General features: G+C 40.1%; 1 protein-coding gene across 3 annotated transcripts in view; it reads left to right on the forward strand.

Moving 5' to 3' along the window:
* LOC122640349 (AP-5 complex subunit zeta-1) overlaps positions 1–12,233 on the forward strand; it is a 39,772-nt gene extending 27,539 nt beyond the window's left edge. The window contains exons 12-17 of one of the 3 annotated variants that reach the window (XM_043833514.1): positions 7,819–7,866; positions 7,988–8,115; positions 8,216–8,375; positions 8,482–8,683; positions 11,729–11,803; positions 11,971–12,232. In XM_043833514.1, coding sequence (XP_043689449.1) covers positions 7,819–7,866; positions 7,988–8,115; positions 8,216–8,375; positions 8,482–8,683; positions 11,729–11,778 — 588 coding nt within the window. In that variant the 3' untranslated portion in view covers positions 11,779–11,803; positions 11,971–12,232. Of the gene's footprint in view, positions 1–7,818; positions 7,867–7,987; positions 8,116–8,215; positions 8,376–8,481; positions 8,684–11,728; positions 11,804–11,960 lie in introns of all 3 variants that reach the window. The other 2 variants (XM_043833513.1, XM_043833515.1) reach the window with 2 other exon arrangements.

The raw sequence follows: 12,233 nt of genomic DNA on the forward strand, positions 1-12,233 counted from the left end.
GAATTTTCTTCTTAAAACTTGAGAAACAATAGAGAAAAAATAAAACATGGCTTGAGTATACATCTATTAACACATTAAAAATAGAGAAAATAAAAAATAAAACATGGTCGACATGCTCGCCATGGCAACGCCATGGCGGCGACATGTCGATATATCGACGTGACACCCCTCCACCGACTTGGATCGCCGTGACGCCGTGACAACTATGGTCTCCCCACAGAAAATCAGCACAAATCATAGTTGTCGCGGCGGTTAGGCTACCCAAGGTGGTGGAGAGGGCCAAAGTTTAAGGCGACACCAACTAGGCGCCCAAGTCGACCAAGGCGCTTGGACGCCTTGGCGACGCCTTGACAACTATGGCACAAATACTATTAAATTTCTTTACAACTGCCTTTGGTGGTAACAAAGTGGCAACAATGTGAATTGGCATGGAATTCAAAACATGCTTCAACAGAACCACTCTCCCTCCAGCAGATAACAATTTTCCTTTCCAACCTACCACTCTCTTCCATATTTTTGCCAAAAAATCATCAAAAAAGGAAATGCGAAGACGCCCCGAATACAAGGGAGCTCCAAGGTAGGTTATGGGCAGCTCCTTTTTACTAAAACCTGTAATCCTCTCGATGAGACGACACCTACCGTCCTCTACTTTTTTGCCCACAATGAAGCAGCTTTTTTGCCTATATACAAGCTGCCCTGAAGAAGCCTCATATCTGGTGATGAAGCCCATGATTTGCTTTAGAGAAATTTTCAGGCCCCTAGCCAAAATTATTGTGTCATCTGCAAAAAGACTATGTGAAATTCCAGGGCAGCCCCTAGGGAGATGGAAATACCTCGCCCTCCCCTCCAAGAACAAAGATCTTGGGCAAGGATCCATGTTGCAGACTCCATTTAGCTGAGATATCCTGCGTGTTGGGCTTTGCCTTTTTTCTCTTACTACCTTTCATCTTTCTTTTATTGCCCATCTTCCATTTGTCCTTTTCCTTTGTCATGTCTCATCTCTTTCCCCATCCCTATTCTCCTATCTTTTTTTGATCTTTTGTTTTTTAGTATAACTTTGGTTTTCTCTATTTTGTTTTGTTTGGATCCATGTAACCGACCCCATTAAGTTGGGATAAGGCTGAGTTTGTTGTTATTGTTGTACATGCTAGTGATATTTTTAAGAGATTGGGATGGATTATTTTGTGATGATGTTTTCTAAAGATTGGAGGAGAAGCATTGTAGTTCCGATCTACAAAAATAAGGGTGATATTCAGAGTTGCAATCACTATAGAAGCATAAAACTAATAAGTCATACTATGGAACTTTGGGAGAAGATTATTGAAGCCCGTCTGAGAAGAGAGACTCATATCTTGAAGAATCAATTTAGTTTTATGCTAGGTAGATCCACGACAGAAGCTATCTATCTATTGAAGAGGCTCATGGAAAGATGTAGAGCTAGCAAGAAGGGTCTCCATATGGTCTTTATCGACCAGGAGAAAGCCTATGGTAAAGTCCCTAGAGATTTTATCCGGAATGTTCTTGCGAAGAGAGGGGTGTCGAGTAAATATATTGATGTAATTAAATATATGTATGAGGGTGTGGTGACCAGTGTGAGATTTGTGGGAGGCCAGGGCAAGGAATTCCCAATTACGGTTGGGTTACATCAAGCATCAGCCTTAAGCCCTTATTTGATTGTGCTTATCATGGATGAAGTAACCAAGAACATCCAAGACGAGGTCCTGTGGTGTATGCTCTTCGCCAATGATATCGTTTTGGTGGATGAGACAAAAGCAGGGATTGACGCTAAGTTAGAGTTGTGGATATCAACCTTCGAAACAAGAAACTTTAAGATTAGTAGATCAAAGATGGAGTACATGATGTATAACTTTAGTTAAACTATGATGGATAATGACATGGTGAAAATTGAGGAGAGAGAGATACCGCCAAGTGACTATTTTAGATATCTGGGGTCTACCATAACAAAGAAAGTGACATAGATTAATGTAGATGGGGTTCAACTAAGAGCCTCTCTACAGTAGGATCGAAGATAGGTTGCAGCAGAACATCAAAATAGAAACTGGAATCAGATTTAAAAGCTTAGTGCGTAGAGACCAAATCAGCCAGCAGAACTTCACCTTTGATGGGGTGAAGAAGGTATTGAGGGGGTTGTATGCTCCAAATATAAGCCAGTTCTAATGGCTGGTTGCAGAGTTATGATCTTCACTAGTTGCAGCATGAATAAGACTGGTTGTTAAGACAATCGACTGCTGGTTTAGGAGATTTATTGTATCTCTCAGATCTGCATTCAGGCAGGCTTTAAAGGCTGGTCAAGTGGGGTTCTTGAGTGCGTGAAACAGTCCTTCAAATCTCACCCTGGTTGAGAGGAAGGGCGCTGAGATTAGGGTCTTCGAAACAGCAGCAGAGACTAAGAAACTGATGCAGCCGCAAGTGTGAGAAGTGGTCTTCTTTGCCTCTGAACAGAAACAGCAGATTCAGTTGATGTTTAGGATGCTTTCTAGGTCGTCACAGATGTAGAAGCAGCACTTGGTTGCAGTCACACAACAGCAGGAACAGTAAGTAATCGAGTAAAAGAAGAAAGAGAAGATAGAAGAAGGGTTCACAAGAAAGAGCTTACCAGTTACCTATCTTGGAGCACCTCTTTATACTGGGTGGCTTCGGGTTAGTTTTTTTGAAGATTTTTTTGGCTGAAGTGTGTAAAAAGATTGCATGTTGGAAGGGGAAGTTACTAAGTTGGGTGGTAGAATTATACTACTCAAACATGTGCTTGCTTCAATGCCAATCCATCTTATCTTGACATTGGAAATCCCCAAGACAATTGTTAGGAGATTTGAAAGCTTATGCACAAATTTTTTGTGGGGTGAATCAGAATGGGGACAGCGGCACCACTGGGTGGGGTGGAGAAAAGTGTGTAGGCCGATCCTAGAAGGAGGCTTGGGAATTAGACGACTGGAGGACATTAGCACATGGCCTTGCATTTGAAGGGTTTGTGGTGCGTTTTGTCGGCAAACTTGTTATGATGTTCCTTCTTCAGGGTGAAGTTTCTAAAGAACGAACATGTGGTATTAGCAAAACCGAGACTGGTTGGATCTATTTCATGGCGTCGGGTGTTTCTTCATAAAGAACTTCTGCTCTCAAACTCACGCTGGCTGATTGGAAGAGGTGATGTTATCCTTTGGCTGGACAATTGGTCAGGTTGGGGGCCCTTAGTTGATAGGGTCAATGGGGTAATCCACTTGGATCTTTCGGTCAAGGTGAATACTGTGCTAATTTCGGAAGGGGAATGGAATCAAGACTTTCTTTGCAGAATTGACTCAGATTTGGTGCGCAATGAATTGCGAGAGGAGAAATATTTCATCGCAGCCAGCCAAAGATCGGCTGGTTTGGACTCCAACAAGAAACGGTAACTTTTCAACAAAATTATTGTGGAATGTAGTGAGAACCGTCTCGGCTGAGAAACCCTTAGCTAAATGGTTGTGGAACCAGACGGTTCCGACAAAATTGGGTTTCTTTTCCTGGCAGATTTTGTATGGGGGTGTGGCTACGGATGATGCCATTATGAGAATGGGTATCCTGCTTGCCTCTAAATGCCTATGCTGCGGATCACCAAGATGTGAATCGACGTCCCATTGTCTGGCGTGGGGGGGGAGGGGACTGCCTCAAAGGTATGGTCATTTTTTTCTCAGTTGATGGAGGTAGAGGACGTCCCTCTGCAGGATGTGAAGAGCAAGATGCTATTCTGGCAGAGGGACATGCTAATGGAAAAAATAGATGTGGAGTTATTACCGGCCTGCTTCCCTCCTTTATAGTCTGGGAACTATGGAAAGAACGAAATAATAGAAGGCATGGGGAGAGAGCACAGTCGGCAAGTTTGATTGTGGAAACCATTAGAAGTTGGATTTGTGAGGTTCCCATATACGTCACTTTCACAAAATCGCCTGCATTGAAGGATCGTTCATCCTTGGTTTCTTTGGTATTTCGCCTCACCCCCCCCATAAGGAGGAAGTCGAAGCCTGTGTCCTGGTGCACGCCTTTTAACATGGTGAAACTTAACATAGATGGTGCCTGCAAAGGAAACCCAGGGGTGGGTGGTGGCAGGGGTATCATTAGAGACAAAGTGGGGGCGGTCATTGCCGCCTTCTCAAAGTTTTATGGCTTAGAGCGTTGGGTGATGGTCTAAAGCTATGTGCCAGGCTGGGTCTCACAGGCGCCTATGTCAATTCAGATTCGATGGCTACAATCCAAAGCATCTTCAATGAAAGGTGTGGGTCTTGGAAGGGCTGGTACTGGTTTCATGAAACAATTGAACTTGTAATGTTGCTCAGGCCAATGATCTCTTTTACATACAGAGAAGGGAATAGGGCAACAGACTGGGTTGCTAACTTGGCATGTGCTTCAGAGATGGACATGGAATTTCAGGGTGAACAAAACTTGCCACTTGAGCTTCGGAGGATCACACGGGAAGATGCTATTGGTTTACCGGTATTAAGACAATGATCTTGTATATTCGGGATTGGGGTGTGAGAGGGTTTTATATTGAGTGTTGGAGTGATTTATTTGTCTATATTGGGTTGGGGAAAGGTGGGCATGTCCCCCCTTGTATCTATCATTTTTTGGGATTATCTTAATAAAATCTTAGGGGCCAGCCTGGGTCCCAATGATTATTCGGGTTTAAAAAAAAAGATAGAAGAAGAAGAAGGGGGGGTAGGGGGATGGGCTTTCTCAGCCCTGGATCTCTCACCCACAGCTATCCTAACTGTTGAAACAAGGATTTACTCCCATAATCGATGGCAAGCTTGGCCAGAAAAATTCTATTCTTCAAAATTTGTTCTTTCCTTAGATAGGGGCCTATTAATAGCTTAGGCAAGCTTACAATAAAAAGAGACTTTTTTTTAAAATAGAAACTAACTGAAAATAGAAAGTAGGGAAATAGAAACTACTAAAACCTAACTAAAATAGAAGGTAACTAAAATTAGAAACTACTAAGGCTTTATAGTTCAGCCACATGCAAGAATAACTAAAATAGAAACTAATAGATTTTTAACTAAGTACTACTAAGAGAATAGTTACAAAATAAAATCAGATCTTCAAGTCTTCTAGCAGCTGATCCTCTTTCTTGTCAAAGCTTAGATTCTCATGTGGTACCAAGGCAAAATAAGGGGCTGTGGCACTGTTCATGTGAACAGTGTTTTGGCGTCTTTTTCTTCATATTGCAATCTACATCATAAATGATGATGTGTCACAGGGAATTAAAGTGGGATGGATGTAGTGGAGAGGTGTGACTGGAGTATTGTGTGACCGACATATTCCTTCAAAGCTTAAAGGAATGTTCTACTGGACTGTTGTCCGACCAGCTGTATGGGGCAGAATGTTGGGTAGTTAAGAAGTGTCATATAGCGAAACTATGTGTTGCAGAGAATGAGAATGTTAAGATGGATGTGCGGCAAAACTAGGAAGGATAAAGTGAGGAACGAACGTATTAGAGCTGATGCGGGAGTTGCCCCAATCAGCGACAAGCTCTGAGAATGTCGCCTGAGGTGGTATGGCCATGTTCAATGGAGGCCTGGGGATGCACCAGAAAGGAGGAGTGATCTGATCCCAATCGAAGGAATTAAAAGAGCCTGGGGTAGGTCTAAAATGACCATAGGAGAGGTTGTGAAGAATGGCATGCATAGTCTGGGCCTTGTGCCAAGTATGATCTCAGATAGAACCTATTGGAGAGCAAGGATCCACATTGTCGACACCATGTAGCTGAGATTTTTCTGCTTTTCTGGGCTATCCTCTTTTCTCTTACTTTCATTTTCCATTTCTCACTTCTCTTATATCTTTTCTTCATTTTTATTCTTCAGTCCTCTTAGTTTCATTTCCCTTAGTGAGGACCTCAATTTTCCCTACTTTGTTTTGAAAGGATCCATGTAGCCGACCCTATTTAGGTGGGATAAGGCTTGAGTTGTTGTTTGTTGTGGATGTGATGCAGATCCAAGCACCCGCTAGAAGAGGAAGAAGAAGAAGCCCTAAGATTAGGGTCTAGTATTTGGAGCCTTAGCTTATTACATAGTTTATTTCAGCTTTAGTTTTCCCATACTTAGTTTATTTTTTAAGTTTAAATGTCACTTAAATTGAACCGGTTCGGCCTTGGTTCAATTTAATTGAAATAATCATATTGGATATGGCTATTAGGTTGTTATTTCTTATTGGTAGATTAGGAATCTTTTAAGTTTTTAGTTTTAAATTAATTGTAACACCCCTTCCACGATTTATGTGAAGGAGATATTTAATTTGTATTAGGATTTGGGCCTTAGGCCATATTTTAAATAAAGAGAATCGTGGGAGGCTCCCCCACAGTTTAAATTAAAAAAATTTTCAGTCATGTTTGCATGCCATTGCTGTTGCTACTCTGCTCCTCAGTGGGTGTGCCTTGTGGATCTCGAGGTGAAGGGATTGGTGGACTCCGATTGACTCCTTGCATCTGTTAAGATCAGGAGGCTCTCTTCTCTGCTTTCAAGCTGCTTCAGGTTGCTTCAAGCTGCTGCTACTGGATCCCTGAAAATCCAGTAAGTTAATTTAATTTTCCTGCAACTTTCCTTCTTCTAATCCTCCAACCTAACCCTAACCCATCCCCATCGTTCTCCATTAAACCCTAGTTTCATTAAGCCCTAATTTCCCTATTCAGCCCAATTCCCCCTTCAGTTTACTTTCAAATTTCAGCCACAGCTCCTACTAAGCAACCCTTCCACTCGACCTGAACCCTAGGCCCATCCTCCCCTCAAAAATCCCTAATTCCCCTCAACCCTACTAAAACCCAAAACCCTAAAATACTGCCTAGACCTATCTAGCCATCCAAAACCATTCAAATCACAGCCAAACCTCCCCCTCACTGCCCTGAACACTCGACCTATAAAACCCTGACCCAAGTTCCCATCCAAAACCCTCTATTTTCCTATTTCCCAAAACCTGAAACCCTAACCCTAATTCTTCTGATTTTTAATTCTCCACTTAAACATCAATCAACCCTCATTGTTAGCTTCCTAAAAGTCTGCCTAGCTTTACTAATAAAACCCCACCCCATTACCCTAAACCTAGCCCTAATTCTGACCTAAATCCCCAATTCTGCCCCAATTGGCCAGCAGATTACAGATTCTGATTTTACCTGGCTCCTAGTAGGATGTTTTCTAAAGATTGACCTGGTTGATCTTACCGAAAAGTTCAGTATGATACAGATAATGTCTCCCAATGGAGGGCTGGTTTGAGAAACTGATGACAAATGATTAGGGCCTTATTTTATGTGCCGTCACTTATGCTGCATTTTATCATGACGATCTGTACAACTTACATAAATGTCAAGACACTGCATGTGTTAACATGTTACAAGAGATAGATTATTACTGATTGTGTTTTTTAAAAGAAATTGTACAAGCCTTCAGCTGGTATTCTGCTGCATCAGTTATAAAGATTGACATGGGTTTGTTGTCATCAGGCATTACCTGTTACAAAGTCATATTTCTAGCTTTGGGTAAGTTTGTGAAAATACGCCAGTTGTGTTATTTATGACATTTGCAGGAGTAAATTTGTTGTCAGAGCTTTGCCCCTCCTGCAATGACAGTGTTGATAAAGCCCCTTGAAATTAAGTATACATAACAAAATGGAAAATGAAATTGAAATCATTTTAGTCATTCTATAATTTGTATTTTCTATGAATAAACTGATGGATGGACTTTGTTTTTCTTACTGCTACAAAAGTTGTCTCTGGCTTCCTTTCTGTTTGTAAGTTTCTTTAATATGATAATGCAGTGGTAACATATCTAAAATCCTTTGCAGAAGCCCATCATTGACAGACTTGGAGAAGCTTATGACAGTCCTGCTAAGGTAAAATAATTATCGTAATTTTGCAAGAGATGCATGCATGGACACATGCACAAACATGACATGATTTTCATTCAATTCCTGTTAAACAACATTTTTTGTTCATGAATTTTTTCCTTTACAGACGGAATTGGCATTACAGTTGTGTTGGGCTATTGGGGAACATGGAGGTGGAGGTGGATCTCATAAAGATGTAGCTCGTGAGCTCTTTGAGAGCCTAGAATTGCTTTTGTATGAGAATCTTTCGTCCAGGTTGGTGCTATAGTAGACCATGCCATCTGTATTACAGAATCTACTTGGTAATATCAAAGGTTTACATGGTTTGAATATTTTCTGTTTATTTATTTGGAAGTCGTCCGGCTCTAAGTCAGGGGTCAGCTCTCGGCTCAGGTGGTGCAGCTTTCAGAAAATCATTGCAGGCTAGGCTTCTGTGTTTTGTTGTGACAGCCATCGCAAAGCTTGCTACTTATCATCGTGAGTTAGTACCAAGGGCACGTGTATCTTTGGCCAAGGTATGCTCATCATTTTCAAGCCAAAGGGTAAAAATCTTATAAAAAACTGGGTTATAATATGTTTTATAATTTTAATTAAAAGAAGTTGCATAGATTTGCATTACAGGTAGCTCGATCTCGGAACTCAGACACTAGAGTTTGGAGGCGTGCGCGGGATTATTTGGGGTTAATGAATGAACCAGCAATTTGTTTGTCTGTTTTGGGACCTTCTGGTGGAAACCTGCAGAATCCTGGCACTGTCAACTGGAAGGATGGCAGCTCAAAGATGATAGCTCATATTCCATTTTACATACTAAGTGGCCAAGAAGGTAAGCGATCAGCCCTGTGATGATGCATTGAAAATAATTATGAAAAATACCTGTATGGGCCAAGGGACCTGGATGCTCTCCTAGGTCCCTGGCACTTGCTTTGTGAATAGCATAGCTGCCTCTTTTTCAAACTTCATTGTTAATTATAATTTTTGTAAAAAGGAGTACCCAGTGCACGAAGCTCCCGCTACTGCACCATTAGGTTGCAATAGAGCAACCTTTCCATTGCGCTGAGGCCCACACTTGTTAATTATACTTATTCAGATACAGTGACCAAAGAAAAATTACAATGAAAATTGAAGCATAATGAATAATCAGATAATAATGATAATGATTATAAGAAAGAAAAGACTACGGATGAGCACACATATTCAAAGTAGATAATAAATTAGAGAAAGATATATAGAATGAAGTGATACCAGAAATAAAAAAGGAAGTGATTTGACTTGCGAGAAATAAAAAAAGGAAGGGAAAAGAAGAAAAAGAAATATAGGATTAAGGCATTAGACATGAAACAGAAGTAATGCCAAAGGTAATGTAGTGTAATTATATCCTAAGTCAAAATCAGGTGGTCAGATGGACTCAAAACTCAGGTCGAGTTCTGTTCTGAGGGAAGGAACCCTTGCTGAAAATTTCAAGTCAATCTGACGGGGGATCTGAAATTACGGATCAATTCTAGGTGCACTAGAAGAAGGGTCTGACAGTCAATTCACAAGTCAGAATAATACTCAGAAAACAGAGTTATATTAACCAATCGATTCTGATCTTATGACATCAATCTCAGCAATATTAATGCAATAGAAACAGTAGCTTGATTAACAAAGTAGATGAGTAGAACTTCAGTTAAGGAAATAAAGGTCAGAATAGGAATTCTTAAATATATCCAGATCAGTAGGTCTGACCAGTAAGAACTTCTGGTCAAAGGCCTCCTTGAGGATGAAGAACAATTCCTCCAAAATTAAGGTTGATCTGATGGCCAGATGATGCAGTAGCACTTGACTGGTTGGACCAGCATGACCGAGTTTGGAAACCCAAACTCAGACAGAACCGGTCCAACTAGGGTTGGAAGTAGTTTAATATTTATCTTTATTTTCTTATGTTTGTTTTGAGTTGGATACATAAGAATAGGCTAGTTTACTTTAGAGTTGGATTGCAACTTGTAACCCCTAGTCCTCATATGCTGCTTTCTTTTTTATTAAAAAAATTAAGGGTAATTAAACACCAAACGTGAAATCTGAATTCCTTTAAAACCATTAGAGATTGAATTTTTTTCTGTTTTGATAAGGTAAGATTGTAATTCAAAAGTAGAAAGAAAGAAAGAAAAACTAAGGTTAATCAATGAGTGAGATGATCAGTGAAGGATCGGATACACAGAAAAATTTGATCAATGAGCTAGATGATGCAGCAAAGGTCTGATACGCATAAAAGTATAGAACTCATTACATAATTGAGAAAAGTACAGTTTTCTCAGTTTAATATTCTCATAGCATTAGCAATTCACATGAGGCATATGCCTTTTCGAGGTGCACATTCAAAAACGCACATTTTTAGTAATTCCCTGAGGCATACCTTTTCCTTGAGCCCTAACTTCTGAAAGAACCTTTAAAACCTTTAATTTGGACTGTCCATATAATCCCTCTGCCTAAAAGTGTGACGGGCCATATAGTGAAAGACTTCCAAACTAATTATGTTTTAAAGTTTAAAACATGAAAGTTAAATGAGAGGTACAATGCATTGAAAAAGAGAACAGCAATATATGAACAAGAGAAAATTCATCGCTTTTGTTTTGGATGGAATTATTGCCTTCCCCTTTTTTCCTTTTCTCAATAAGCTTTCCAAATTGATGGACAGGGACACAAAATCTATAGGAAGGGTTGAAGGGGTTGAAGGGGCTTTCTGAACTTTGGAGAAAAGGTGGCTTTATGAATTTCTAAAATAGTTTTTGATAGTGAGAGAAACTTTACCTGAAAAGTTGGGAAGGAGATACTTGACCCTTCTTCACTTACCCCCCCCCCTCCCCAACTGAAAGTTCTTGGTTTTTAGGACAAAAACGTCTTATCCCAACTATAATGCCATGCATTCTCTACTTCCCACTTGCCTCATTCGCACCTCATTCTGCCACCCCCTATCCATCAAAGTTATTGATGCTGGCAATAGTAGCCTTCTCTCTGAAAAAACACAGACAAACACACACCATGGGGGGGGCGGGGACAGAGTAGAAGTTTGTTAGCCTTGGTCATTGATGAATCATTGGAAGAAGGGGGATAATTGGGAAGTGGTGGTAACGGGAAGAGAACTGGGAAATGTTTTGGAGTAATGATATGAGGTAAGGTTGTTTTTGACAAAAAAGATCTTGGAGAAATGACGTCATATCTGTCATGGGGCACTAAAAGCAGGAACTTCGGTGGGAAAGACAACTCAGGCAACCACTCTGCTCCCTCTTTTCTAATGGAAATTCCCAATAAGAGAACTTTTAGGTAATTTTCCCATAGTGAATATAATCTTAGAATACATTTGCTTTTTTTTTTCCCAGTTCTTTAGCTTCCAATTTATCAGGTCCCAGTGTTTTATCTAAAAATGTGTGCTCGATAACCTTGGAGATTACAATCCTGTCACCAGCTTTTACTGAAAACAGGCCTTGTCCTACTGATTATGATTGGCTTCCTCCTGCTCTGCTATCGCACTCCATCTAGAATCATGTCTTCCTTTAAATTACATATAGGTCTTTGTTTTTTTTATTTCACTGTTCCCTTTGCCCTTTTGGATCCTTCAACTTGCCCCATATCACTCCTGACAGGTGCAGTCATTTCTCTCTATTGCATATGAGGAATCCATCTTATTAATTTACCCTCATCTTGTCACCTGTCGGTTCTATCCCTAATTTCCTTTGAATATATTCATCCCTAATTTTATCATCTCTTGGCTTGCTACTTATCCATTTCAAATTGCATGAAATTAAACTATTTCTTGTGTTTGTTCTGCGCAGAAACTCATTTTGCCAAATTTTAATATCTTTTTTGCATTTTATTCACTTTCTTTTTGCAGGTCCACCTTTCCATGATTTTTCATTTTCTGATATATTACCAAGTAGATGACGGCACACCTTTTAATGGAAGGAGGTATGTCTCTTTGACTTTCCAGTTTAGATCTTGATAGATTTTTCTCCTATCCGAAAAGCATCCTTTGCATGCCTCATTATTTGCAAAAGCTAGTAGTGAACCCAGATTTTTCTAAAAAGGACATAACATCCATTTTCCTCTTTACGGAGATTTTTCAGATGCACTGCTCTTGGATTCAGTAATATACTGATAATGATCAAGGTACTGGATGATACTTGCTGAATTGACCAATTGCAAGCCACAATGCGGCCAGTTAATGTCAAAATATAGCTGAGCATCTAATGTCATTGATTTTTTTTTTTCCTATTTTTATATATGCTGGGTGGTTGAAAAGAAAAACAGTAGAAATATATCGCATGGATTTCCTTGCGCATTTCAGAATTTATTGTATGACAAGCATACTCAATTGTAATCTTTTCCCAACAGACACA

This window comes from Telopea speciosissima, chromosome 9, assembly GCF_018873765.1.
Source record: "Telopea speciosissima isolate NSW1024214 ecotype Mountain lineage chromosome 9, Tspe_v1, whole genome shotgun sequence".
Classification (NCBI taxonomy): Eukaryota; Viridiplantae; Streptophyta; class Magnoliopsida; order Proteales; family Proteaceae; genus Telopea; species Telopea speciosissima.